Genomic DNA, 27923 nt, shown 5'->3' on the forward strand with positions numbered 1-27923 from the left:
GGAGTCAGGGGTGGTTAAACATTAGGAAAGCTATGATGAACTTAAGTGAATATCCTAAAAGGGTAATTTTAAAGATACTAAAAAAATAAATCTGACAAAAGTCCACTTTAATACATGATTAAAAAAACCTCTCTTAGCAAGTGAGGGTCCACGTATGAACATAATAATGACTTTCCCAAAACTCTTCGTAAAGTCAATCAGTGACTCATGGAGGGGGATCAGAAGCTGGTCGAAGTAGGGGTCTGGGTGAACCGGGAGACGCCGGGTTTTAACGCGGTGTGTTCTTTCTGAGCAAATCCGCAGATGCGGCGCGTAAATTCCAGCACTTCCGGGGGAGGGCACAGCTCGCGGGTAGAGCGCGTGCTTAGCGTGCACGGGGTCCTGGGTTCCTCCCTCAGTACCTCCATGAAAAAGTAAAAATTAAAAAAAATAAAATAAAATCACAGACCTCCCCCCAAAATAAATAAAGTGGGGGAAAGAAGCCCGGCGCGTCGGGTCGCGCAGGCGCCCCCAGCAGCGGCTGTGACGCAGCCCTCCCGGAGCCCGGGGACTTCCCTGGAGGTGACACGCGTGTGAGCCGGGCCCCGCGGACGAGGGCCGTCCCCGCTGCCCGCTCTCCCCTTCGGCTTGTTGCCTTACGCTAACTGCATTATTTTAAAAATAACGGCCAACAAAACTACCCCTCTCCCCACCACTTTCTCAGGAAAAAATTTTTCCCGTATCTTTGTTTACAATTTCCAATGCTTTTACAATCACCGTTAACATTCTTAAAGTGTGAAATACGAGCATGGACTAAAACCTGACACGCTCATCGGAAAAGGCAGGTCCTCCGCAAGAACACCACGTGCCGAGTTTACAGACGGGGAAGCGGGGGCTCCCGGGGCCGGCACGTGGCCGTGCTCGCGGGGAGGGGCGCGGCGGTGCCCCCGCAGCCCCGCTGCCGCCGCCCCCGGCGTGTGCCCCCCATCGGGCCAGTGGATAAACGTGCGGGCCCGGCGAGCGGGCCGTCGCTGGGAAGCGGGGCCTCGCTGCTCTGTCCCGGGGAGCTCAGCCCTCCGGTGGGGCCGCCGGTGGGGCCGCCGGTGGGGCCGCCGGTGGGGGCAGGGGGCGGGGTGCGCGCCCGGGCTGCAGACCCTGGACCCCGGGGCGGGCGGCGCGGCGCCCGCAGCGCCCTCCGCTCTCCGCCTCTCCGCGGAGCGTTGCCCAGCCCTGTCGTCGGAGGCCGGGGCCCGCGGGCCTCCCCGCGGGGCCGCGCCGCAGGGGGCGCGCCCGAGGCCGCGGGCCGGCGCGGGGCGGGCGCTGGGCGGCCCGGGGCGGGGACCCGAGCGCGGCCGGCCCTGCCTCCCCGCGGCCTCCTGCGCGCGCCCCGCCGCCCGGCGCCCGGCACATGGAGGCGGCCGAGGAACCCGCGCCCGGGCCGGGAGGCCGGCGGCCCCGCCGCGCGCCGCGCTGCCTGCCGCTGGCCGACCTCCGACGGGAGCTGCGGGCGCTGCTCTTGCTGGCGGGCCCCGCGGTGAGTGGGTGCGCGGGGGGCGCCTCGGCCCGAGGCCGGTGCCGTGTGTCCGGGGGGCGGGGCGGGGGGCCCGGGGCCCGGGGCCCGGAGCCGGGCGGGTCTCCGCGGGCGCCCGGGGCTGCGCTCTGGCGCAGCTGGGGCGCCGCACCCGCCCGCCTGCGGGCTCCCTGCGCGACGCCTGTCCGGGCGAGGGTTCCCGCGCGGGAGCACTCTGAAGGCTAGCAGCGTTGGGGCGCTCGGGGCTCTGGGGTGTCTCGAGGCCGGGAGGACGACGGGGAACTGTCTCTCTCAGATTTCCATCTTCGGAACGATGTCTTCAGAGTTACCTCGAGTCCACCCCTGCGCGAGGAAGCCAGAGGCGTCCTGTTTGTCGCGCGCTCCCCTCCCCCCAGTCACTGTGTTCAAAAGTTTAACGTGTGGTTGTCTTTCGGGTTGAGGGTTTTTCTTATCATTCGTACAGGGCCCTTTCTGCATTGCCTGTTCATAAGTAACGCGGGTTTTAAAAACCACAAGAACCACATATTATATAACCCTGTCCTCCCGCTGGTCGGGGTGGTTTTCAAGCCAGCAGAGCAGGGTGGGAGAGCCCTTTAGGTGGAGAAGAGCGCAGTGCGGTTTTAAGGTAAGAGCCTTTCCGCACCTGCAGAGGTGAAGGGGGGTGGGTGTGACCTGGCTGTTTGTGGGGTCATGTGATACCCACCGTGGTGTACCTGCCAGAACACATAAGTAATGCCAGGGACCAAGCCGTGACATGAGGATCCATCTGGCGGGAAGGAGTTTGTGCAGCGGGAAGGAACACCTGGTTTGGAGCCTCACTAGGTGAGGCCCAGTTTCCTGCTCAGATCTCAGAAGGTGGGTTAGGAGACAGCTCTGTGAACTTGAGTGGTCTGGTGACCTGCCCCAGCCTCTGCTTACTTGCCCATGAGGACGACGATAATGCCCGCTTTGACCCCAGCTCTCCCGCAGAGCTGCTGTGAGTAAGGTCTCCGCAAGGCTGTTCCTGCCCTAATACTACCCAAAGTCAGTCAGTCAACATGGTAGCTTTCTGGGACCCAGCTCGTCCCAGGGCAGGTGCCTGTCTCTGCTGGCTCTTGCTGTGACCTGGTCCCCTTGAGGTAGGGGACCTTTCGGTCTCCAGGGATGACCACTAAGCTGATGTGCTGGCTGCCACACCCTCTACGTACAGACACACGTGTATACACGCATATGACGGTGTTAATTACAAATGTGACATACAGTCCTTGCAGAAAAGATGGCAGACCAAGACGAACCGAAGGAGGATTCTCTGCGATGTCAACAAATGTAATGTCAGAGTTCAGAGCAGAGAAAGGTTTATTGCAGGGCCAGGCTGTGTGCAGCGTGGCTGAGGGCGTGAGAGGGATAGAGAGCCTGGGCCCAGACTCAGGGCGCCTGTTTCCATCTGTGTGGGGAAAGGAACACCCGGGAGGGAGCTCCGAGGACTTCTAGGGCTGCAGGGCAGAAGGACCAGCAAAGGCGCCCCGGTGGCAAGGGCGTCCGGAGAGACCGGCTGACTGCAGTCAGGACACAGAACACGTGGACTGTGGTCTGACTTTTATCCCCTAGGCAGTGGGTAAAGCCTTAGCAGGGAGAACTTAGTGACATTGTGTAAGATTCAGCAGAGGCATGTTGCTAGAGGCAGAGAGAATCTAGGCTGGAGGTGGTGACTGGAGAAGACCGTCCATCCGGGAGACGTGTCAGGGGCTCATGGATGTGAGGGCCGAGTGTTCTGTGATGGGCTGGTGGGCAGAGGAAACCTGGGTGGGAGTGGTCCAGGCCCCTCCTGCTCTCCTCCACATCCTCCCCAGGGCCGGACTGTCTCCCTGCAGTGTCTTTACCTGCCCCCCACGACCGCTCCCAGCCCCCGAACGGTCTCTCCTCTTTTCAGCTCAGGCTGCCAAAACGCCCCACGTGGCACCATCAAACTGCTCTTCAGATGCACATTGGAGCTTGTCACCCCCTCTCCCCAGTCCCGTGCCTGCCTGTTCACCATTCAGGTTCCAGCTGAGTTTCATTTCTCCCAGAGCCTTCGGTGACTCCGAGGCTGGGCTGTCACAGCTCCTGTTTCCCTCATGGTACCCATCCCGTATGATTAGCTGTGCCTTTGCGTGTGGCCCATTCTTCCCTGCAGTGCTGTGGGTCCCCTGGGGCAGGCCTGGAGGGATGGAGTTCATCCCACTTCTGTACCCCTGTGCTGGGTGTCACTCTGTGCTCCGAAGATGCTGATGGGAGGTGAGCATTTGCGAGTCAGGTGACCGGGTCCTCGCTGCACCTGCCGACCAGCTGCATCCCCGGGGCTGGCTGTCTAGTCTGCTTGCCTGCGCCTGCTCCCAGGCACATGACGCCTGGCCGGCTCCCGCCAGTGCTGGCCTCCCCTGCCAGTGGTGAGCTTTCCGGCACCCCTGGGATGGGGGTGAAGACATGGCCCCTGCAGAACTGCACTGGTACACACACCAGGTGTCTTCGTCCCCGCTGCCCCTCCGGCGTCTGGCCCTGGAGCGCACCCTTCCAAAGCTGCCGGGTGATGAGAGTCTTGTTCATTGCTGCCCGGCCAGAAAGTGAGCAGGGGCTCTGTGACAAGAAGGAGAGGCAGGTACAAGGTCAGTCTGGTCTTTTCTCTTGCCCGCTCGACTGTCTGAGCCCCAGACCGCAGTCCTGGAGACGTCTGAGGGGCAGACCTGCGTCCGACGGTCCAATTCTCCCGGTGCAGCAGCGTGCTCCATGCCGGGGCAGTCCTGGAGGGTCTGGTCCTTGACTGCCTCATCTCGATGGCATGTGTCAGGGAGTATGTTGTCCCACAGATCCCTCAGCCCCATGGACGTCCCGAGTCTGTCTGTTGAGGTGGGGCCGGGCATTCTCAGCACCCCAAGGGATGCTTCGTGCAGGACTGCAAGCTGCTGCCCAGAGCTCCCCTGGAGGACCTGAAACCAGGATCTGGGAACAAGGGCGTGGTTAGCACCCGCAGTCTGGAGCCGGGTTCTCCCCAGGCTAGGGTTCAGGACGGATCGCTGTGTCCGGCCATTTCAGGGCCATGTTCCTGCCATGACCCGGCCAGGGCTGCCGCAGCTCCAGGCAAGATTGTTTGCTCATCTCACATGGATTAGCTTAACTCAGCTAGACGTCCTGGCCTCGGGTCCAAGAGACTGAACTGTTCCCACCCTCGCCCTGGGCACTCGCCCTAAGAAAATGCCCATCCCCACTTAAGGAAAAAAGACATTCCGCGCAATAGGGTTTGTAACAACAAAACCTGGGAAGTGGCCCAAGGGCCTGACCACTGAGGAGATGGAGCATACTTCTGGGTGAAGCCACGACAAACAGCTTACATGTGGCCTGGGGGGGACAGGGCCCTGTGTTCTAGACATACAGTGTTCCACGGAAAAGGGGAAGACAGATGCGTGACAGTCGTTTTCAATAGTTCATGCACATAAAGGCTTAAAAACATCCTGAAAAGATGTGAAGGTGCTGCTGAGTTTACCCAAAAAAGGGCCCTGTGACCTTTAAAGGGATGTAACTTCACAAAGATGCCAAGTCCACTGGATGGAACCACGGAATGTCTGTAGGGTGATGACAGGGCCTGAGTGGGGGCCTTTCCCGGGTCAGGCCCCTGTGGGGGTGGGGGGCATTGGCTCTAGCTTTAGGTTCTACAGAATTGAGTTTTTCATTCTGATATTTTTTATTTGCACCCCGCCCCACCCCGCCCCCAGCTTTTCATTGTCCCACGTCTTCTGTCTTGTGTTGGCTTACCTTTGGAACCTGGCCTAAACGCGTCCCTTTGGCTGAACAGCAGCAGGCCCCGCTGGAGATGAAAGCGGCCCTTGGCGTCTGCGGTAGTGAGAGGACCGGCTTTCCGTGGGTTGGACGCTGATGTGGAAACTGATGCCCCGCCCCCGCTCGCACGCTCATGCACACACACGCACACACGTTTGAAGATCTGGGCCCACTGGCAGGGTTGCAGCTGTCTCTCCCCAGAGCCGGAGGGGAGAGCGGGCAGGCATCTGAACTGTCACAGGCAGGGTCCGATCCGGCCCCCACCTGGCGATTTTGGGGTGGCTGCAGCGCTGGCCCGCGCGGGTGAGGATGAGAGTCACTGGGAGCCTCGTCTGAGCTCAGGACCCGGAGTCTGTTCCCTTGAAGGGCTGGGAGGCAGCAGTGCTGGCTGGACCCGCACAGGCTCCTCTGAGCCCCAGGCTGGCAGCTTTGAAAGGGGCACGTGGGGGCAGCCAGGCGTCCTCGGGCACCGGCCCTGTCTCCCGAGGATGCGGATGAGTCCTCGTCGTGGACCGCGCGGGCTTCCCAGGAGAGAGAGGCCTTCCTAGGATGTCCTGGACTCCCCGGGTCTGGCGGGTCACAGGAGATGGTCTTAAATTAACCGAAGGAAGTAAAGTTAAGTGTCCAAGGTGAAGCTAAAAGTTCCTGGAATTGTGAGAAAGAATGAATAGCTCAGTGTTCCAAAAGCTGCATTTGCCCTCCTCGCTGAGGCGTCGTAGAATTCAGGAATCAGAGGGCTCGGCAGGCTGGAAACGCCGCACGCCGACATCCCGGATCACGCTGGCCTTCCGGGTGGGTGACCACGTTCCTGCCTGCGTGCTCCTCCCTCGGGACCTTCTTGCTGGCTGTCGAAGGCTATCTTCCTTCCGGCCATCACTAGGACTCTGAGATGACGAGGGGGTTACCCCAGGAGGCAGCCTCGGGAAATTTCAGAGGAAATGTGCATGTGGTCTATGGCCTGAGCACCTAGAGTGAAAAATAAATTTACAAAGCTAGGAAGCTCTCGACACGGGGTTCTGACAGCGGCGGCAAGCGACTGCTATGCTGTTTCTCAAGAAGCCCCCCCAGAAGTTGCTCATTTGCCTGTGAAGGCTGGCAGAGGCTCAGTAAAGCCAGGTTTCTTTAGCTCTGATTGGAGCCGATTCGGGGAGGGTGGGGGGAACCCCGGAAGGCCCACCCTGCCTGCAGCTTCTTGTTTTCCGTCTCTTCCCAGTTCGTGGCGCAGCTGATGGTGTTTCTCATCAGTTTCGTGAGCTCCGTGTTCTGTGGGCACCTGGGGAAGCTGGAGCTGGACGCTGTCACACTGGCGATCGCCGTACGTATGGGGCTTCCCAGCTCGGAGTTTTGAAAGCCGTCCGTCTTGCTGCCCTTACGGATGACCACAGTTTGGCATTAAAACGAGACAAGTGTCTTATCTTGCAGTGCTGGGGTCAAAAATCTGAAAGGGGTTTCATTGGGCTCAAATTAAGATGTTGTGGGGGTGGATTTGGCTTAGAGGTACAGCGCATGCTTAGCGTGCACAAGGTCCTGAGTTCCATCCCCGGGACCTCCGTTTAAAAAATAAAATAAAATAATAAAATCAAGGAGTGGGCAGGGCTATTACCTCTCCTTTGCCAGGTAGCCTCAGGTGTTCCCAGGAGCTGGGCCCTGATGGGACGTCTCAGGGGGGCCATTCTTTTGTCTGCCACATCCGCTCATTTGTAATCCGTGGAGCTCTGGGCTCGTAAGAAGGGGGCTGGAGGCTGACTTCACCAGGTGAAGCTCTGATCCCCACCTCCACCCCCCGACTTGTCTGCTGTACCGAGATGCTACTGGAGGATGAAACTGGGGCCCCAGAGTCCAAACCTAAAGTCAGGAGGACCTCCCAATCCTCTCTGTACCCCAGATGTGAGCACCACAACCGGAGAGCTGTCTCTGACCTCAGCTGGGGTGAACTGTGTGGCCAGAGGGCCCTGCCGGCTTGTTGGGCAGCCAGCTAGGTGTTTCTGGGGAGGTGGACTCCATGGCTGTGTGCAGCTGTGTCCCTGTCCTCAGCCTCCCGGGCCCCTGCGAGGCACATATCCACCTCACCCCGGGGACCCACGGGCTTGCCACCTCTGACACCCGCAAGACTGCCCTGCACATGTCCCCGCGTTTTCACGGCTTGTTTTGCTTTCTGGGGGCAGCATGGACAACCCAGGCTTAATGATCCCTTTTGGTTTCTGATGTTTGGAAATTTGGGGGAACTCAGCAAGCCTCTTGCCGATCCTCTTTGGCCAAGGACGTACAGGAAAGCCGGTGCTTCTGGGCTGGGCCGGTTTGGGCCGCTGTCCGTGGGCACCTCCCCGCAGACTCAGGTGGAGGCAGTAGGTTCCAGGCAGGCAGAGCATCAGAGTCCGGTGTGGACACCCCCTGATTTGAGGGTGCTGCCCGGGGGCCCCGGCATCTCAGAGATTTGCTTCTACGCTCCCAGAGACCTTCAGGGCATCTCACGGGCCAGGCTTGCTCTCCAGCCAGTGCCACACCCCTGTCCCCTTAAGAAGGATTCGCGTTCCCCTGAACCTGGGGAGCAAAATACTAAGATGTAAGAAAGAAGAAGGCTGTGTGATGCCGCTTAGACTGCCCTCCTCCCCCCGCTGACCCGGCCTTCGGTGCCCGGGCTCCAGGCAGATCGCAGAGTGGCTGCCATGGGGCAGACAGAGAACCTGCCTTCCTGAGTGTCTGGCCCCGCCCCCCGTGTTTATTTCCAGGTAATCAACGTCACTGGTGTCTCCGTGGGATTTGGCTTGTCTTCTGCTTGTGACACACTCATCTCCCAGGTGAGTGGAAGCCCCGGGTCTGGGCCTGCAGGACCCCCACGCGGGCGGAGGGAGGAGTGCCCCAGGGCAACCCTGCCTGTTCCCTTTGAAGTGTGGCCTCCGGTCTCTCAGGCCCGGGGAAGTGACCTTTAGCTGCACTGCTGCCTCATGCTGCATTTTGACAAACGGGATGTTTTGTGAGTCTCTCTTATCACTGCCCGCATCCTTGAGTTCGGTGTGGCCCAGCGGCCCTCAGACATGAGTGTGCGGCAGTCACCCCAGGGCCCCGGCAGCCACGGGCCGGTGAGCGCTGAGTAACTGGGATGAGGAGAGGAAGTGCTTGCCGATGCCAGGGGCGCAGTTGCTGCCTCTGGCTAATTTCAAGCTGCCTAAGATGTCACTGAACACAGAGCTGGGGAGAGATGTGCCTGGTGGGTTTTGGAAGCCAGGGGAGCTGGCTCCAGCCCCCCACCGGCCCTCCCACAGAGTTCTGCTTCCAGAGATCTGGGGCAGCGGGGGGTAGGTTTCCAGGTGATGCAACCCTGACTGTTCATTCATATCACACGGATATGGGGAGCTTTTACGAATTACTGGTATCTGGGACCCACCGGGACCAGTGAAATCCAGATTGATCTTCAGTCTGGCATCAGTGATGTTAAAAATGTGGGGCGGCGGGGGTGCCGTTTCCCTGCTGACGGGGCTGTGTGGCCGTGTGCACGCAGACGTTCGGCAGCCCCAACAAGAAGCACGTGGGGGTCATCGTGCAGAGGGGCGTCCTGGTGCTGCTGCTCTGCTGCCTCCCCTGCTGGGCGCTCTTCCTCAACACCCAGCACATCCTGCTGCTCTTCAGGCAGGACCCGGCCGTGTCCAGGTGAGTGGGAGGGGCCGCGCCCGGTGGGACCAGGCCCATCCCGGCACCAAGGCCAGGGTCAAGGGAGGGGGTTGAGCCTCCTGCTGACTTTCCACACTTGGAGCCTGGGAGCCACACACATCTGGGTGACTTGGAGGGTGAGTCATTTTGGGTGCAGTAAGATTTGCAAACATCCTCTGCAGCCAATGGTAGGTTTGTTTGTTCCTGGTTTTGTGAATCTTGGCCCTGGTTGATCTTAAAATTGCCTGGGTGCCTTTAAGGTCCACCACCATGCCTGGTCTCCATGCACCCCCCCCACACACATTCTGGTTTAATGAATCTGGGTTGCTCCCTGGGCGTCCATGTCTTTCAGAGCTCCCCTGGATGGTTCTAGATGTGCCCCCAGATTGGAGACACACTGGTTTTAGGTCCTTGTGTTGGACCAGTGGCTCTGAATCCAGGGGGCGTTTGGAGTATCAAGAGACACGTCTGGATGGCAGGACTGGTACTGGGGCGTTGCTGCTGGTAGAAGCCAGAGATGCTTCAGAGCATCTTACGACGCACAGGACGAACCCCCATGGCGAGGATTACGTGGCCACCCCCGGTCCTGGCTCCCAAGACTTGGAGGGGCCAAGAGAGGTCGTTTGGGTTACAGGGTGACAAGCTCTGGGTCCGTCCACACGCCTGCTCCAGCAGTTAGGCCTGTAGACGTGGGAAGAGCCGAGTGTGACAGGCAGTTTTGGGGTATCCTGCCTGCCGCGCCCTTGAAACGGAGACCCTGTCACTTGTTTTCTTCCCGTTGCATAGGCTTACCCAGACCTACGTCACGATCTTCATTCCAGCTCTTCCCGTAAGTCTCCAGGGGGTAACAGGTTCCCTCGCTGGGGTTCCCGGGTGAAAGGCAGCTGTGACACCCTGAGCTCGGGGAACCGGTGCGGGGCTGTGATTCCTCCACGTGGTCTCAGCTCCTTCGAGGAAGCTCGGTTTTAATTGTGCCCACACGTTTGCCCCTGGAGAAACACCAGGATCGAGGGGACCCCGGAGGTCGCCGTCCCCAGCTCCTATGGCAGGAGGGACCTCGGGCTCACCCACTGGAGGGGGTAAATTCTTCCCATCTGGGAGCCCCCGAGGTCCTCACTCTGAGCCTTGAGACCCTTCCTTACTGAGCGTGATCGCTCGGAGCCCGCGTGAGTGTGCGTGTTTGGCATGGCCGTGCCTGGTCGGGCAACTGTGAAGCGAGCTTCATTCAGTCAGAAGGGGTAGCCCTTTCAGTCTGCGGGCTGCCATCACCGAGCAGCTCAGACGGGGGCTCACACAGCCCAAGTCTGCTTTCTCACCGTCCTGGGAGTTGGCCAGCCTGAGATCAAGTGTCAGGAGTTGGCTTCCTCTGAGGCTGGTCTCCTTGGCTTGCAGACGCCGCCGCGTCCCGTGGTCACTGCCGGGGCCCCTGCACCCCTGGTGCCTCTTACCTCCCTAGAAGGACACCAGCCCCGGTGCGTTAGGGCCCACGCCAGCGGCCTCGTTATAAATGAATCGCCTCCTTAAAGACTTTGTCTCCAAATACAGGCACTCTGGGCCACAGGGCTTCAGTGTAGGTGTTTGGGGTGCACGCAGCTCAGCCCTTCAAAGTAGTCACCTGGGGGGAGGGCACAGCCCAGAGGCGGAGCGTGAGCTTAGCACACCTGAGGTCCTGCGCCTCTGTTAAAATAAATAAAAATTAAAATAAAAAAGTGGACTTCTGCCCTCTAAACAGGTGCTGTGGTCTTTCTTGTATCCTTTTGAATCTAACATTTAATTATCCCACTAGACAGGACTTTCGCCTAGTCTGTAAAGGGGGCACCCCCAGAGTTTGTGCAGGGGCTGCCCCCCAGGCCCCAGGGTGGCTTGGATCGTGTGCATCCATAAGACAGACGTTTGGAACTCCCGCCCCTGCCCGCCCCTCCCGAGACGGCCCCCCCCCAGCCCCGCAGCTCCTGGGGAGCAGAGGGCAGTCAGGCGGGGCCCCCAGCTGCCCACCCCGTGGCCAGGCCAGGGTGCAGACTGCTCTCTCTCCATCTCCCGCAGGCGACCTTCCTTTACACGTTGCAAGTGAAGTATCTGCTCAACCAGGTAACGCAGGCTCTCCCTTCCCTTCGGTGGGGCTGAGGGAGCGCCCGCCCTTCGGGGCTGGGGCCCTGAACGCAGCGGGGGCCGGGGCGCTCGCGGACGGGGGCCGCGGAGGTGCGTCTCCCTGCGTTGCGCGCAGGGCCTGTGCTGCTGGGACACCTTGTCACCGGCCCTGGAACCTGTTTATCTGCTTCCCGCCTGGAAGCGTCATCCTTGGTGGGAGAGGGCTGATGTTCTCAGCGTTGGCGTCACCCAGCTCCGGGGGGCCGACTTCTCGGCTCAGGTCTGTCTGCAAGGCCCCCCTTTCCCCTGTGGGGATGTGGAAGCCCCCTGTGACGGTACCTCGGTCAGTCGGGACTCCGCGCAGGTGACCGACAGCCACGGCCAAGGCCCGGGGTCAGTAGGTACGGACTCATGGCGCTGGCAGGTGTGGGACCGCCTTCCGTCCCGTGGATCCAGGTGGGGTCCCGGCCACACGGCAGGCTGTCCCGGGCCTGTGTGATGGGGGCAGGGAGGGCGCCGACAAGGACGAAAGCTTCGTGTCTATTTAATGTTCTTAAAAATAAGATACCATCCTAGTAAGAGCCGCACTGTTTCGAATCTCTACTCGTACCAGAGTTATACGCTTGAAACGACGGGGAAGCGGGGGAACTCCGCCCTCGCCCTGGCGGTCTGTCTCCCCGCAGACGTGGGGGCTCCTGCCCGGGTTCTAGTGGGATCGAGTGAGGGGGTTGGTGTGAAGGCCCCTCCCTCTGAGACTTGAAGGCAGAAGCGAAGACCTCGAAGTGGAAGCCCTGAGCTGAGAGGGGTCGGGAGGTGGGACCTGGGTGTGGAGGACGCGTAGGGTCCCCGAGGCGGGAAGGGGGTGGCGTCTAGCCCCGGGGGGGCAGCAGGAGCCCGGTCATGGCCGGGGGTGGGGGGCGGGCTGACCAGGTGCGGCGTGCCGCTGCACCCGTGGCCTCCAGTTTGCTCTGTCTGTGAGTCTGCTTTTTCTGTTTTATTCACTAGTTTGTTGTATTTTTTTAGATTCCACATAGAAGTGACATCATACAGCATTTGTCTTTGTCTAACCTTCTTCACTTAACGTAAAACCCTCCAGGCCCATCCGCGTTGTTGCAGACGGCCTCGCGTCATCCCTGTCGCGGCTGCGTGGCAGCCCGCGTGCACGCACCCCGACGTCTGCATCCGTTTGCGCTTGGGTGGCCCGCACGTCTCGGCTGCGGCGAGCAGCGTGGCTGCGAGCACCGGGGCGCGCGCGTCTTTTCGAGTTAGCGCCTTCCTTCTCCTCAGATCTGTGCGCAGGAGGTCCGGGCGCAGGAGGGGGCTGCTGCTCATACGGTAGCTCTAGTTTCAGTTTTTAGGGAATCTTCATGCCGTTTTCCACCGCGGCTGAACTCGTGTACATTCCTACCAACAGTGCGCGGGGCTCCCTTCTCTCCACGCCCCCCAGCGCCTGTCACTCGCGGTCTGTCGAGGATGGCCGTCCTGACGGGTGCGGGTGGCGCCGCGCCGCGGCCCCGATCTGCGTTCCTCAGGCGGTCAGCGGTGCTGCGCGCCGCGCCCTGGGTCTGTTGGCCGTCTGTATGTCTGCTTTGGAAAAATGTTTGTTCAGGTCTTCTGCACATGTTTTAATCGGGTGGTTTGTTTTCGCTGTTCAGTTGTATGAGCTGTTTATATGGTTTGGATGTTAACTCCTTGCTGGTCGCATCATTAACAAATCCTTTCTCCCGTTCAGTAGGTTGTCTTTTTGTTTTGCCAATGGTTTCCTTCGCTGTGCAGAAGCTTTTAAGTCTAAGTGGGTCCCATGAAAAAATTTTGCTTTTATTTCCGTTGCTTTAAGAGAGAGATCGAAAAAAATACTGCTACAGTTTATGTCAGAGTGTTCTGCCGGCTTTCCTCTAGGAGTTCTGCGGTTTGCAGTCTTACATTTAGGTCTCTCATCCGTATGTGGCGTGACAAAGTGCTCTAATTCCGCTCTCTGACACGGAGCTGGCCAGTTTTCCCGGCGTCTGACAGGTTGGCGATGTTTCCCATCCTTGGAGAAGTGGCCCCCTGTAGGAGACGTCCTGTGTGTCCCCGAAGTGAATCCCTCTTGTCAGCCAGGCTGTATGCCCCGGGGTTCCCCTAAGGGCTACGGGGGCTCCTTCTGTTGTGGGGGCCTTTGTGGGTGGTCTGGTGGGCTTGGCTGGCCCCCAGATCCGGCTGGCTGCCAGGCCCTGCCTCATGCAGAGCCTGCTGGCCCCTGGTGGTTGGGACCGGGTCCTGAGGTAGGTGACTGCAGAACCCCAGGGGTCCCGGGGCTGGTGCTGGCTCACTGGTGGGTGAAGCCAGGTCCTCGGGTTTGTGCTAGACTGTGGGCAGGCAGAGCAGGGTCCCAGAGCTGGTGTTGGGTTGCTGTTGGGCGTGATGGCTGGCGCCTGACACAGTTGAGTCCAGGGTCTGGGGTGTCCCAAAGCTTGTGCTGCCCACTGGGCAGGACGGGGACCCCGCTGGCCCCAGGGCAGGGCTGGCCTGCTGTGGACGGGCTGGGTCTGCAGGCAACGGGATTGTGACTTTTGTGCATCCGGTGTCTGCCCCCTGGTGGGCGAGGCTGGTCCAGAGGCCAGAGCCGGCTTGTGGGGAGGGGCAGGGCGGTGCCTGACCGCTGGTTGGTCGGGGCCGGGTCCTGGCCCTCTGGTGGGGGCCGTGGGATCCGGGGGTCTTCAGGCAGCCTGTCTGCTGATGGGTGTGGCTGTGTCCCCATCCAGTGAGCTGTCTGGGGGCGTCCCAGCACTGGCCTACAGGCTGTCAGGTGGGGCCAGGCCATGGCGCTCATGAGCTGGAGCAGTGAGGTGACGCTGCTGCGGGGTGACACCTCCCCGTGGGGGAAAGTAGCGTTTCCTGTGAGCATCACAGCGGGCTCTGTCCCGGTCTGTTTTCTATGCCAATGCCCCGCGGGACAGGTTTTCACCCCCTAGTCCGACGTCGTTTGACTCTCAGGCCTTAGGTCTTAGTCTGGGATGCCCGGTGGCCTGGCCCTGGGAGCGGAGCCGGAGACCCTCCCCCACTCCAGGGCCCTGGGATCTTCTTGGGTCAATTCCCGACCTTCAGTCTCGGTCCCACCATCCAGGGCGGGAGGCGGCTTGTCCACACCGTTCCATCCTTGCTGGTCCTCGCCCTCTGGTGCACAAGCGACCCCTCTTCCCCCGCTCCTGCTGTGTTTCCGTGGCCAGAACCACATCCTTCACGGCTCGGATGGAGGAGGAGGGGAGGGCGGGGAGGGGAGGTGGGGGTGCCTGTGACACTGCCACGCCGGCCGCTGCGGGCTGTGTCTGGATGGAAATCGGCAGTCCTGCCCTGGCAGCGTCTCCAGCGTGGCCTCTCCCGTGTCAGGGAATCGTGCTGCCCCAGATCGTGACTGGAGTTGCCGCCAACCTGGTCAATGCTCTCGCCAACTACCTGTTTCTCTATCAGCTGCATCTGGGGGTGATGTGAGTCCACCGCGTCTTGGGACAGGAGCGGGGACGGCCGGTGTGGCTCTCCCAGGGCAGGGGGTAGGGCAGGGTGTCCACGCGGTCTCCTCTGGACCAGGCAGTGGGGTGAGGGGCGCCCCTGCTCCAGAGGAGTCCGAGCTCAGGGCTTGCTGCTGTCGCGGCAGGTGGGGGGCGGGAGGGGCAGAGGACAGGTCCCCCCCTCCACCGGAATGGTCCTTTTCTCCCCAGGGGTTCAGCACTGGCAAATATGATTTCCCAGTTCACCCTGGCCCTGCTCCTCTTCCTCTACATCCTCCTGAAGAAACTGCATCAGGACACCTGGGGAGGTGAGGGCTGCTGTCCGTGATTCCTGGGGAGGCGAGGGCTGCCGTCTGTCTCCCAGCCTGGATGGGGCCTCGCCTCTGCTCGAGCCGCAGCCCGATGGCTGGGCGTGTTGGCAGCGTGTCTGCGTCCCGCCTGCAGGCTGGTCCCTGGAGTGCCTGCAGGACTGGGGCGCCTTCTTCTCGCTGGCCGTCCCCAGCATGCTCATGCTGTGCATTGAGTGGTGGGCCTATGAGGTCGGCAGCTTTCTGAGCGGTCAGTGTGGGGACAGCCGGGGTGGCTTGGGGCTGGCGGGGCCCGTTGGAGAGCAGGGCGTCAGCGGTCTCTCTCCTGCAGGCATCCTTGGCATGGTGGAGCTGGGGGCCCAGTCCATCGTGTACGAGCTGGCTGTCATTGTGTACATGGTGAGTATCTGAGGGCATCTGAGCTGCTGGCTGTTCCCCGTGAGCGGCCCTGAGAGTCAGCATAGGTGTTCACAGCGCTGATGACTCGTGCGGTGACTGATGAAAGTGCACTCCATCCCCGAGCCTGGGAGGGTCTTCAGCCGCGATGGGGCCTCCCTGTGAGCTGGGGGGCCCTGGGGGGGCGCTCCAAAGGGCATGGACACTGCTGGTCCCCTGAACCCTAACACAGTTCAGATCTGAAGGATGTGACCTGATGGCCCCTCGCCAGACACGCAGACTCTTTTCCAGGAGCCATGACAAAACGCTGTGGGGACAGGTGGGGCGTAAAGGGGATGGCGCTGGGTGGGGGCGGGAGGGGCTGAGCTCCGCCCCCACCTGGGGCTGCTGTCTCTGACAACCCAGGGGACCACTCCTGGGTGCGACCCCCAAGAAATGAAAGTGGGGTCTCGAGCAGATGCTTGCACCAAAGTTCGCAGCAGCACCGTTCATGATGGCAGAAAGGCAGGAGCGTCCCACATGTCCACGGCGGGGGGTGGGGACCCCAGACGTGGGCTGTGCACACAGCGGGGTATTCAGCCCCAGAAAGGAGGACGTCAGGACGTCCCGGAGGAGATCCCTGGTTGTTAGAGACTTTCCTTTGACTGTATTTTACTGAAAACCTTACCTGGATATCCTGAAGTGCCTTCTCCTCCACAAGTGCCACTGTGGAGTTACAGCTGGGTGGGGCGGGGGACGCAGAAAGGGGGTGGAAGTGCGGGGAGGCCTGGGCCTGGACGTGCGCCGTGGTGCGTGTCTGTACGTCTAACACTTAGACCCGCCTTGCTGTTGGTTAGGTTTTAAAAGCACAGACACGATGCAGTTCCTGTTTTCCTTAAGAATCATTCTCCTGCGGACCTACGCTTTCCGTTTTTGCTTTTTTCTACTCTCGGCAGAATCTTTTAACCGTTTATCACTGCGACACTTCTCACATTTTATGAATCGTTTGTATTTCAGTAAGTTCAGTAACTGTATCTAAATCACATAGTACACAGTGTTTCATTGCATGTCATGTAATTTTTTAAGCCAGTCTCCTGCTGCTGAATATTTAGTTTATTTCCTGTTTTGATATTATTAACAACACTTCAGTGACCTTAGGGAAAATAGCTTTGCATACTTGCCTGGTCATTTCTTTAAGATAAGGTCCTAAAAGTGAAATTTAAGGACAGTTTTAGGTCTTCTGCACAGTGTCGTATACTGTCTGACAGGTTTACAAGAATTTACATTTATGTTTCTCTCTAAGCTCACCAAAGGTTTACGTTTTGCCCCGTTTCTTGGCTCTGTCCCTGTCTCTGCAGTCCGTTTTCAGATACCACCCATTGTTCAAGTAGCGTCCTTTGTAACTGTTCTCCCCCTGGAATGAGGGTGTCTGGCCTCTTTAATGTCCTTTATTCTTTACTGAAGCACAGTTGATTTACAAGGTTGTGTCAGTTTCAGGTGTACATCCACGTGGTTCAGTTATACACACATCTGTATTCTTTTCCAGATTCTTTTCCATTGTATGTTATTATAAGAAATCAAATATAGTTCCCTGTGCTACACAGTAGGGCCTTGTTGTTTACTTTATAAATGGTCATGTGTATCTGCTAATCCTAAACTCCTGATTTATCCCTCTCCCACCTCTTTCCCCTCTGGTAACATAAGTTTGTTTTCTATGTCTGTGAGTCTGTTTCTTTTTTGTAAATAAGTTCATTTGTATCACTTTTTAAGATACGACATATAAGTGATACCATATGATATTTGTCTTTCTCTTTCTGGCTTATTTCACTTAGTATGACGGTCTCCAGGTCCATCCATGCTGTTGCAAATGGCACTATTGCATTCTTTTTCCTGGATGAGTAGTATTCCACCATATAGATCACCACATCTTCTGTATTATTATGGCTGATCTCTATGGAGCAGGTGCTCCATGTGAGGCACTCTTCTAAGGGGTCAGCATGGGCTTACTAAATCCCCACGGCAACCTGGAAGGGAGGCTCTTGCACGAGGTCCCTTTTACAGGTGGAGCAGCTGGGGTCTGGGGAGGGTCAGTGACGTGCATGGGGTTGCACAGCAGACAGAAGGCTGAGCCAGGGTTTGAATCCAGGCCTCCTGGCTTCAGAGTTCCCCTTCCTACCCGCAGGGCTGCTTCCCTGAGTCCCCATCAGCACCACCCCCTCCTCACTCAGGGTATCACCACTGGCAGCTTGGTGCGTGTCTTCCTGTTTCCTTAAGTTCCTTTTATCCCACATCTTTTGGTGAAAACAGAGGCCACCGTTTTAGGACTCTGTCTTCTAAACTTGACCCCTGCAGGACTTTCAGAGCAGACCTAGGGTGAGCTCCTGGACTCCATGCCCCACACCCAGGGACATGGTCGAGTGGGGCCTCCCTTCGCCAGCTGGAAGCCCAATGTATGAGGCGGGTCACAACCTGGGTTTCCAGGCCCCCTGTCTTAGCAGATGAGGCTTCTCAGAACTTTTAGGGCCAGGTTTTACCCCGTAAGTGTGAGGAACCACCTCCCAGGTTCCCGGGGAGGGGATGCTTGAGGCTCAGGACCACGGACGGGGAGGCCAGGCCCTCCCTCCCAGTTCCCCTGTCAGGGTTCCCCCTTTGTTTCAGATACCGACGGGCTTCAGCGTGGCCGCCAGCGTCCGCGTGGGGAACGCCCTGGGGGCCGGGGACATCGAGCAGGCCAAGAAGTCCTCTGCTGTCTCCCTGCTGGTCACAGGTGTCCAGACGCTCGGCGATGCTCCCTCAGCCCGAGCCCCGAGCCCTGAGCCCCAGGCACCCTCCCTGCAGACCCCCTTCTCACCGTGCCGCTTCTTCTGCCGTTTCGCCTCCAGAAGCCTTTGCCGTGGGCCTCTGCGTCCTGCTGTTAAGCTGTAAGGAGCTCGTGGGTTACATCTTCACCGCAGACCGGTGAGCGCTGAGATTTTCCTGGGATGAGACTCTGTGGCGGAGAAATGTCGGGGGGGGGGGCTGCCCTCACCCCAGGGCTCCTGGGGCTGTTGCCTGTTGGACGGTGCCCGGGTCACTGGCAAGATCAGACGCTCACAGTTGTTACCTGGGAAGAAGTGATGAGATTCAGGGCTAATTTATAACCTATAAGCCCCCGGGTGTGTGTCGGTGGCCACGTATGCTTCTAGTGGTTGGGTGCTCACGTGTTTTGAGGGAGGCTCCTGTTTGGTACCACCGCCTATGTCTTCAGAGGAAGCCCGCTTGCCCGGGTGAGTCCGCTCCGGGCCTTGTGGACTCCGTTTGGTTGGTGTGGCCGCTTTTGCCAGTGAGGCCGGGCCATCCTGGGGGGCAGACGTCTTGTGTGGTGGGTGCCCTCACTCTGGGCTCATTCATCAGCAACGACAGAATGCATAGTTGCCTTTTCCTTCATGGATTCAAAAAGCAGGTGGCGTGGACAGAACCATCTTTCACCACCTGTTCTTAAGGCATCTGTCTTCTGTCATCTTTCAGCCGCTGCCATTTTGCTTTGGGGAGAAAAAGGTGTTTAAATGTCCTTCAGTGCAGAGCGAGTGGGAGGCAACCAGAGATCATTCTCTTCTTCAAAGGGAATTGGTTTATCAGAAGTGCGTCCTGCACTGATGGCTTCAGTGGGAACATGGTAGGAGTCTGATTCCTGTATCTGTCCACTTCTGGAGAGTGTACAAAGCAGGAAGAAGAATGAACAACAAAAGGCCCACAAACTGTATCTTTGATAAAATTAGGAGACATAGAAAGGTCACAAACTCATGATTTGGGAGCTGGCCAGGCTCAGGCTGGAACTGGCAGGACTGAGGACAGATGCCAACAATGACACGATGCCTGACCCGTTCAAAGGGGGAAAAGGGAGAGCATCTGTTTTTAGAGCCAGAAATGGGGAAATTACTGAAAGGCCATAATTTTCATAAAACATAAGAAACTAGTTTTCACAACTTTTTAAAAAATTGAAGTGTAGTCAGTTATGATGTGTCAATTTCTGGCCACACACATACATACATAGATTTTCATATCCTTTTTCATTAAAGGCTATTATAAGATATTGAATATAGTTCCCTGTAGTTTGTACAACTTTTGCAAGTAAATTTAAAAATCTGGAAGGAATGAATAATTTTTTAGGAAAATAACATATCAAAACTTATGTTGGAAAACATAAGTGGTCTAAATAGACTGATTTCCTTGGAAGAAATAAGAAAAAAAATTACAAATTTTTTTTTATTGAAGTGTAGTTGATTTAGAATGTTAGTTTCAGGTGTACAGCAAGGTGATTCAGTTACACATATAAGAAGAAAATTTTAAATTTCAAAAAGCACCAACTCCAGAGGGTTCCAAAGGAGAGTGTTTTTTTTGTTTGTTTGTTTTTGTTTTTTTTTGAAGTACTGTCACTGTACAGTGTTGTGTCAGTTTCTGGTGTATGCCATCATGTTTCAGTCATACATCCCAAGCAGAGTTTTATAAAACCTTTGAAACGTGGGTAACGCCAATGCTGCTTTAACTGTTGCAGAGCACAGAGGAGGGAAAAAACCTCCTCATTCTGTTTCTGAAGCAAGTATGATACTGGTACCAAAATCTGATGAAGTTTGCACATAACAAGAGAATGCGGGGGAGGGCGTAATTCAGGAGCAGAGTGTGTGCCTAGCAGCCATGAGGTCCTGGTTCAGTCCCCAGCACCTCCATTAAAAATAAACAAATAAAAACCAAATTATCTCCCCCCAAATATTTTTTTAATTAAAAAAAAAAAAAAGAAAAGCCACAGACCAACCTGATTAACATCAATTATAAAATCCAAAGTGAAATCTTAGAATTCAACAGCATACCGTGTTGTGACAGTTTCTGGTGCACAGCATCGTGATGCCGTTACACATATACGTGCATATGCATATACATATATTCAGGTTCTTCTCAGTTACGGATTATTAGGGAATATTTCCTCAAACTTGTGAGACACAGTGGACTGTTGGCTTCCTCTGTGGGCTGAGAAACAGCAGGCTTGTCCCCACAGAGACTGTTGGCCGGATGCCTGAGAAGCGGGGACCCCCTCCGAGCATCGCCGTCACGGGGAGCGCCCTGGCCCTCCGCCCCATCTGTCTCCTGGTCACCATCTGCCTTGTCTCCCAACAGAGAAATCGTCGCTCTGGTGGCGCAGGTGGTTCCCATTTACGCCGTCTCCCATCTCTTCGAAGGTCTGGCCGTGAGTACTGGGCCGTGGTTCCTTTGCAGGCTTTTGAGATCCCTGCGCTTCTCCTGACGCAGGTAGTTCCCTAGGGAAGGGGCCGTCCCCCCCCGCGCCCACCCGCCAGACCAGGGTGAACGTCCACGGCCCTGGGGGTCCGGCGGCCTCCTCACCGCCTGCCCCGTCCGCAGTGCACGTGCGGTGGCGTCTTGCGGGGCAGCGGGAACCAGAAGGTGGGCGCCGTTGTCAACGCCGTCGGGTACTACGTGGTCGGCCTCCCCATCGGGATTTCACTGATGTTCGCCGCCGGCCTCGGAGTGATGGGTAAGCCGGACCGGTGGGCAGGCAGAGCCGAGCTCTCCCGGGCTGGGAAGGGCTGTCAGGGCACATAGACTGTCTCTGAGCTGTGCCCCCGGGATTCTGGGGGCTTCCATGTCCCTTCTGTGTGGGGCAGAGGCTGCAGGGGCCCAAGGCTGCAGGTGGGGCCCTGCTGTGCCGAGCGGTGGGGCGGGGCAGGGGTGCATTTCCACGGAGGGGACTTGATCAGAGCAAGGTGCGTTCTCCTTATCTCCCCGCTGGCTCAAGTTCTCACGTCCTCCATGTTGGTGCCAGCAGGGCTGCTAAGGGAGCCTTCGGAAATGCACCTTGTGGCCCCAGTCCTGCCCTTGGGTGAGCCCCCCACCCCCGTCGTAGCCTGGGCAGCCCGCAGGGTCCAGGGAGGGTGCCTGCGGAGGGGGTGACCTTGGTCACCGTTCTGCAGCCTCCACCTCCTGTGGGGGTGGGATGCGTGTGAGCAGCACAGAGGGCAGGCAGGGTTGGGGGGGCAGTTCATCACCTTCCTGCATTTGGAGGGAAGAACCTAATTCTCGGAATCTGAAATCACCAGCACGAATCTTTGAAAGAGAAGGGAAACAAGTGCCCGCCCAGCATCGACTCCTAAGACAATAACCCGGAGCACAGCGGTGGTTAATCCGTGCTTGTCTTAAGCCTTGCGCATGTTGTCTTTGGGTGAAGCAAGGACAGGGTTCGTTTTTCTCCATCGGGACTTGGCGAGCTCAGAGGCGATGAGACGCCATCTGATACCCAGACTGAACTTCCAGTTCCAAGTGTCTCGTTACGTTGTACCTTTTCTTCAAGTTCAATAATATTTTAATGAAAAATATGGGAGATATTCAAAGAATGGAGCTGCCAATGCAAAGTTCACTGGTGCAGAAAATTATTTAGCTGAGTTTCTGGCTTTATTCCTGTTCTGGATTTGCCAGGGGCATAGCTAAGGGAAACAGGAGAGGAAGCCACTTATATATAAAAATACAGGTCCATCTCTGTCCCAAGGGCTGTGCTAGGCCCACTCGGTCATGTAACAAAAATGTATCTACTGTGTGCAAAGTGGAGGGAGCTAAGAGTCACTGCAAAGAAAAGTTGGGGGACAAACTTCCAGGGATAAAATAAACAAGCCCTGGAGAGGCAACGTGCAGCACGGGGACTGGAGTGACAGAGCTGTGCTGTCTGCTTGCGGGGGTGGGGGTGGGGTGGGGAGGGGCACAGCTCAGCGGGAGAGCCTGTGCTTAGAGTTCCTGGTTCCGGGCTCGGTCCCCAGGCCCTCCATTAAAAACAGGAGGAAAAAAACCCAAAGAAAAACGCCCCACAGTTCTGTAGTGTGCATCTGAAAGTCGCTATGAGAGCAGAAATTAAAAGTTCTCATCGTAAGAAAAAAACCTGTAACTGTGTGAGGTGACGGATGTTCGCTAGACTTACTGTGGAGGCCGTTTCCCAGTAATACAGATACCGAACGTACCTGAAATAGTAACGTAATGTGTCGACTGAGGTATCAGAAGAATGCAGCGGACTGTCGGGGGTGAGCGCCCGGGAGAAGGCGGCCGCCGCTGCCTGCACTGGCGGGCCCTGAGTGTGTGCGCCCTCTGGCAGGGAGTGCAGTGCACCCACTCAAGGTGCCGGGCGGCCGCGGGGCTCCTGGGCGGCTCCAGCGCATCATGACGGCCATCGCAGGTCCCCGAGAGGCTCTTCTTTCCTGCTTCTTTTTTTTTTTTTTTTTAAATATTACTCAAGAAACCCAAGCTTCAAACCCACTGTGGTTTCTTTCTTTCTTTCTCTTTCTTTCCTTCCTTCCTTCCTTCCTTCCTTCCTTCCTTCCTTCTTTCTTTCTTTTCTTTTCTTTCTTTTCTTTCTTTCTGTGGATTTTTTTAACCCTTTTATTGTGGCATGAGTCCTGTACAGTAAACTACACATATTTCAGATGTACGATTGATGAATTTTGATAGACGTGTGCGCCTATGAAACCACCACCACAATCACGACGGCTAACATTTCCATCACTCCCCCAGACGTGCAAGTTTCAAATTCCCAATTTACCCCTTCCCACCCCCTTTACCCGCTGGTAACCATAAGTTTGTTCTCTGCGTCTGTGAGTCTCTTTCTGCTCTGTAGATACGTTTTTTTGTTTGTTTTTATTTTTAGATTCCACATATAAGTGATATATGGTATTTTTCCTTCTCTTTCTGGCTTACTTCACTTAGAATGACGATCTCCGGTCCATCCATGTTGCTGCAAATGGCATTATTTTATTCTTTTTTATTCTCTTTTCAATTGCCTTTTGAAAGTCTTTAAAAATTTTCTTTTTGCCCAACTTTTATTTTTATTTTACTTTTTGGGGAAAGGTAATTAGGTTTACAGACTGAGTAATTTTAATGGCGGTCCTGGGGCTGCAGGCTTTTCAGACACACAGGCCCCTGGGTCCTGCCCCGCTGCTCTGATAATCACCCCATTAGCACTCCTAGGTGAGTCAAACAGTAATCTTTTCAGTAGTGTAGTGAAATCCCTGGAAATCTCACCCGTAACTTTCAAATTACCGCTGAGGACAGCCGGTTACGTTCAGTTTCAGGCGGTCGGGGTGGGCTTCCAGTTCCCGTGGCGTGGGAACGTGGGTCTGGAAGAGGAGGCCCCTTACAGGAAGGGCAGGTCATCACCAACTTGACTGCTGAGAATCAGGCTGATCACGCCTGGAAAATGTGATACCAAGGGGCAGAGCTGTAAAATCTACAGCGAATCCAGCCCCTCAGCCTGCAAACCCAGCCCCGTGGCCTCGCCCACACCTGTGGACATGAACGAAGCCCAGCCAGATAGGACAAGCGACGGCTCTTGCCATGGCTCCTGCCCCCCGCAGGGGCCCAGAGGCAGGCGGAGCGGCGGGACGGACTCGCGGTGGGAGGAGGGGCTCAGGGCTGTCTTGGGGGAGGCTGGTGGCCGGCTGACCGGAACTGGGGGTCCTGTGTGATTGGTCTGGGGCCTGTCTGCCTCGCTCTGGCTGGTCCTGAGTTGGAAGCAGGGACGACAGTTAGGGAAGCTGTCAGTTATTGGTCAAAGCCTGGCCACGTGGGGCCGACCGTTGCAAAAGTTACTGTTAGTTTCCTGGGTTGCCCGTAGAGACGAGTGGCTGGCTTCCTGGGCTGGCTGTTAGAAATGAGGGGCTTGGTCTCCTGGGCAGGGGGCTGCAGGTTGTGGGTCAGGGTTCTGCTTGTATATGTGGTCTGGCCGCTGTCCGTCGGTGTATCTGTCTCTCTGTCTCCCCTCTGGAGGTCGACCTGCTCTAGGAAAACCAGAGACTCACCACTTGGAGACTGGCTAGTCATCTTCATCCGTTTCTCTCGGATGTCCCTTCCCACAGGTGACACCTCTTGGTTGCAGATCAGGAAGAGGCTGTTTAGGAAGGTGTGGGGAGGCGGCCATAACCTGCTGGTGGTGGAACCCCTGCAATACCGCACCCCGTCTGCGTGGGGCAGGCAGAGCCTAGTCCTGGGGCTGAAATCCCTAGAAGCAAGGCCTTCCAGCTGCTAAGTCACAGGGGACAACTGGCGTGTCCCCCACGGACCGGACCATTCGACTCTGAAGACTAGTGGAAGCACCTCTGGCCAAGGGAGCGCAAGTGTTTCTGGAAGTTTTGCTAATTTTAAAGAGATGACGGTGATCCTGTGAACTTTTCCGGAAGATTGTGGGTGATAAGGACTGTGCAGTTTTTTTTAAAATTGAAGCACAGTTGGTTTACAACGTTGTGTTAGTCTCAGGTGTACGGCATGGTGGTTCAGTTATACACATATATTATTTTTCAGATTCTTTTCCACTATAGGTGATTGCAAGCCATTGAGTCTAGTTCCCCGTGCTGCACAGTAGGTCCTTGTTTATCTGTTTTCACAGAGTAGCATGCATCTCCTGATTTATCTCTCCCCCACTCCCCTCTGGTAACCATACATTTCTTTTCTATGCATCTGAGTCGGTTTCTGTTTTGTCAATAAGTTCATTTGTATCATTTTTTTTAGACTCCACGTATAAGTGACATCATACGGTATTTTTCTTTTTCTGTCTGACTTACTTCACTCAGTGTGATCATCTCTGGGGTTCAGTCTGGGGGCCTGGATGAGGCGGTGGCGGACACTGAGGTTGCTTCAGTGTTGTGGCTATTGTCAATATTGCTGCTATGAATGCTGGGGTGCGTGTATCCCTTCAAATTGGAGTTTCCTCCAGATAAATGCCCGGGGGCAGGATGGCCGGATCGCGTGGTAAGTCTGTTTTCGGCTTTGCAAGGAGCCTCCGTGCTGCTCCCACAGGGGCTGCACCAGCCTGCACCCCCACAGCAGTGCAGGCGGGCTCCCTCTTCTCCACGCCCTCTGCAGCAGTTGCCGTTTGTGGACTTGTGAATGATGGCCATTCCGGGCAGGCTGCTTTGGATTGTGGGTCAAAGTTCTTTTTTCGTGTATGGTCTGACCATGGTCCGTTTCTTAATTTGGTATCTCAGTTACCCTTGGAGTTTCTGATTCTGCCATTGGGTCAAAAACCCCTTGTCACTTGGGGTCTCCACCCATGTCCTGTGTGGGTTTATGGGGCAGAGTCTGTATGAGACTTTGAGATCTACAAGGCTCCCCCCAAGCTCCCATCCCCTGGAGCCTCTCCTGTGTCGTCATCCCCGTGGGTAGCCCTGCCCCGGGAGCGACTGAGGTCCGGGCCAGAGCAAGTCACATCCTGCAGGAAGCTCTGAGGGCGGGAGCCAGTCCTTTCGTTGGATGGTGACGTCTGCATTTTTAAAGGGGTAGTCCCCTGGGAGGTGGCCTCCCAGAACCTTCTGGAAACCGAAGGAGAACGCAGGGTAGAGGTTTCTGCTCACCGTGGGCCACAGCTCAGCCATGAAAGCAGGCTCACAGACGTGAGAGACGGACCCCCCCGGGGCAGCTGGTTTTGCAGCGAATGAACGTCCATTAAATATTTCTTCTTCCAGGCCTGTGGTCCGGGATCACCGTCTGTGCCATCTCCCAGGCTCTGTGTTTCCTAGTCTTTATTGCTCGACTCAATTGGAAAAGCGCCTGTGAGCGGGTAAAGCGTGCCCCCGGCCGTCCCCTCCTGGAAAACACACAGACCCAGCTGTGCCCCCTCTTTCTCTGCCTTATTTTGGAAGCTGCTTTTCTCCTTTATTGTGAATCCAACTTTTTTGGTCATGGTTGTTTTAATTCAGATGCGAAGGGCCGGGTTCCCCTTTGTTTATTCGTCGAATAGGAAAACAGGGGTTTCTTTTCCTCCGGCGCCCAGTGCCGGAAGAGCCCATTTCCAGACGAGGTGTAGAGCAGGACAGGAAGGCGGGGCGCACCACATTCACCCTGATACTGTGTCTTATGTTCCCCCAGTTCACGAAGATACCAGTGGGCGCCTTTCCTCTCTAGACGTTTATTTGGGGGGGGGGTGAATTAGGTTCACTTGTTTAACAGGTGTGGGGATTGAACCCGGGACCTTGTGCACGCTAAGCATGTGCTCTACCCCTGAGCTGTGCCCTCCCCCCCGTAAACTTTCTCAGGTCAGCGTAGGATGGGAAGGTAGGTGATGGATGAAAGATGAAGGGAGAGGAAGGTGGGATTCTGCAGGGTCCTGGTCCCCACCTTCCCCAGCAAGTGAGCCCTCATCAGCCGCTAGGAAAGATGCGTCCCTCCGTGTTAACTGGAGAAGCTCCCGCGTTACGTGTCAGTGAAAGAAGGTGGCTTGGTTTTCCCTGAACTGGGGAGCCGGGCCACGTGTTTTCTCAGCAGCTGGGGCAGCCTGTGGATTTGCTTCCTCTTGTCTTCCAGGCTCAGGTACATGCCAATTTGAAGCTAAACGTGGCCCAGGACGGGACTTCTGCTCTCTCTCAGGATCCACTTTACCCAGGTATGGCCTTCCTGCTTCTGCTCCTGGGCCTGTCTGGGTGGTCCCAGAGCCACCATCTGTGGGACTCAGCCAGATTAGCCGTGCCGAGCTCCCACTCAAATAGGGCAGTAACACTTCAGAAACAAATGGTAAGCAACACCCAATTTGTGGTGAACAGAGGCGAAGCCTGCTTGCTTCGCCTGCAGACACAGACCTGCTCCCCGAGGTGACCAGAGGCTGCAGGCAGCCAAGGCAGCACTCATGCAAGCACATGGGCTGCTTTCCTTGTGCTCAGCATCATCCGCAGTCCTGAGACTAAACCTGGGTCTGGGTCACGAGCCTGCCTGGTCCCTAGCAGGCCCGCTGATGCGAAGGCTGGCGTCTCTCCTCAGCGCTGTGAACGGCCTTTCTCCTCCACCGGCCTTATTCTCCTGAAATGCTGACTTGCTGGGTGCTGGCCCCTGGAAATTTCCCTGAAGACTCTTCACCTAAAAGCTCCCTCATTCGTGCAGTGACGTGGTGGGGCAGAGCCCCTGCAGTGCACAGGCAGCACTCTCAGATCTCTCATTATCCGTAGCAACGGCTTCCTGAACTAACATTCTCCCAGCCAGTCACATACGTGTTTCTCCTTTTTTGCTGAAGTTCCTTTCTCCCCAGGGGGACCTGAAAACCATGGAGGCATTTTGATGAGAGATGTTGAAATAAAAGAGGAGACTCAGTTGGATCAGCAGGTGCCCCCGGCGGAGTGCCTCCAGGTTCGTCCCAGGACCTCGTCCCCGTTGTCTGGGAAGCAGCTGGCGCTGCGGCGCGGGCTCCTGCTCCTGGGGGCCCTTTCCATCTTGCTGCTGGGGATTTTAGTGAGGGTATGTGTCCGAATTCAGTGATGTGCAAGAGGGAGAGCGAGTCAGGTCAAGGGAAACTTTTGAGCTTACAAACAATTCGTAGGCCCGACGGTGGTAGTTCTTTTCAGTTACTGTTATTCACCTGTGGATTTCAAGAAGGGAGCGTCCAAAGATATATTTTCTGATGAAAAGGAACTAAGGTAAAAACTACGTGCTAGTCCAGGACAACATCTGGAAGATTCCATCCACCACTGTTCCAGTCGGGGACCACTGTGTACTGGCTGCGTCGACGAATGCCTGCTATTTCTTCCACTTACTGTTTATGTAGACACAAACCCATATACCGAGTGCTTAAGGATTCTTACTCTCTGAATTATTTAAAATATATTTTACAATCTCTTCCCTCGTGCCTTAGAGGATTATTCAACGGGAAACGGTACTTGTTCCTATTCCTTTGGGGTCCAGATCTCAGGTACTGAGGGCACCGGACAT

At 56.6% G+C, this 27923-nt stretch overlaps 2 protein-coding genes across 2 annotated transcripts in view; both read left to right on the forward strand.

Moving 5' to 3' along the window:
* Positions 1 to 1352: 1352 nt before the first annotated feature.
* On the forward strand, positions 1353 to 27830 carry SLC47A1 (solute carrier family 47 member 1). Its single transcript, XM_074342042.1, has 17 exons — positions 1353 to 1513; positions 6513 to 6614; positions 8029 to 8097; positions 8799 to 8947; positions 9734 to 9776; positions 10991 to 11035; positions 14405 to 14502; positions 14734 to 14831; positions 14968 to 15081; positions 15163 to 15230; positions 17865 to 17973; positions 18089 to 18164; positions 20358 to 20427; positions 20601 to 20733; positions 25694 to 25788; positions 26532 to 26610; positions 27247 to 27830. The coding sequence occupies exons 1-17, from the start codon at positions 1388 to 1390 to the stop codon at positions 27471 to 27473; spliced, it is 1701 nt and encodes a 566-aa protein (XP_074198143.1). The 5' UTR covers positions 1353 to 1387; the 3' UTR covers positions 27474 to 27830.
* LOC105061642 (multidrug and toxin extrusion protein 2) overlaps positions 27125 to 27923 on the forward strand; it is a 38270-nt gene continuing 37471 nt past the window's right edge. Inside the window, exon 1 of the mRNA XM_074342041.1 lies at positions 27125 to 27344. The gene's annotated coding sequence lies outside the window, so the exon portion shown is untranslated. The remainder of the gene's footprint in view (positions 27345 to 27923) is intronic.

The sequence above is a fragment of the Camelus bactrianus genome, chromosome 16 (genome assembly GCF_048773025.1).
Source record: "Camelus bactrianus isolate YW-2024 breed Bactrian camel chromosome 16, ASM4877302v1, whole genome shotgun sequence".
In the NCBI taxonomy this organism is placed as follows: Eukaryota; Metazoa; Chordata; class Mammalia; order Artiodactyla; family Camelidae; genus Camelus; species Camelus bactrianus.

What these genes read in the sequence shown, in the direction of transcription:
- SLC47A1 (XM_074342042.1), top strand. Translation starts at nt 1,388, where the DNA reads ATGGAGGCGGCCGAGGAACCCGCGCCCGGGCCGGGAGGCCGGCGGCCC. An exon ending in GCATCAGGACACCTGGGGAG is followed by an intron (nt 14,832 to 14,967) that starts GTGAGGGCTGCT and finishes TCCCGCCTGCAG; the next exon opens with GCTGGTCCCTGGAGTGCCTG. An exon ending in CGCCGGCCTCGGAGTGATGG is followed by an intron (nt 20,734 to 25,693) that starts GTAAGCCGGACC and finishes TTCTTCTTCCAG; the next exon opens with GCCTGTGGTCCGGGATCACC.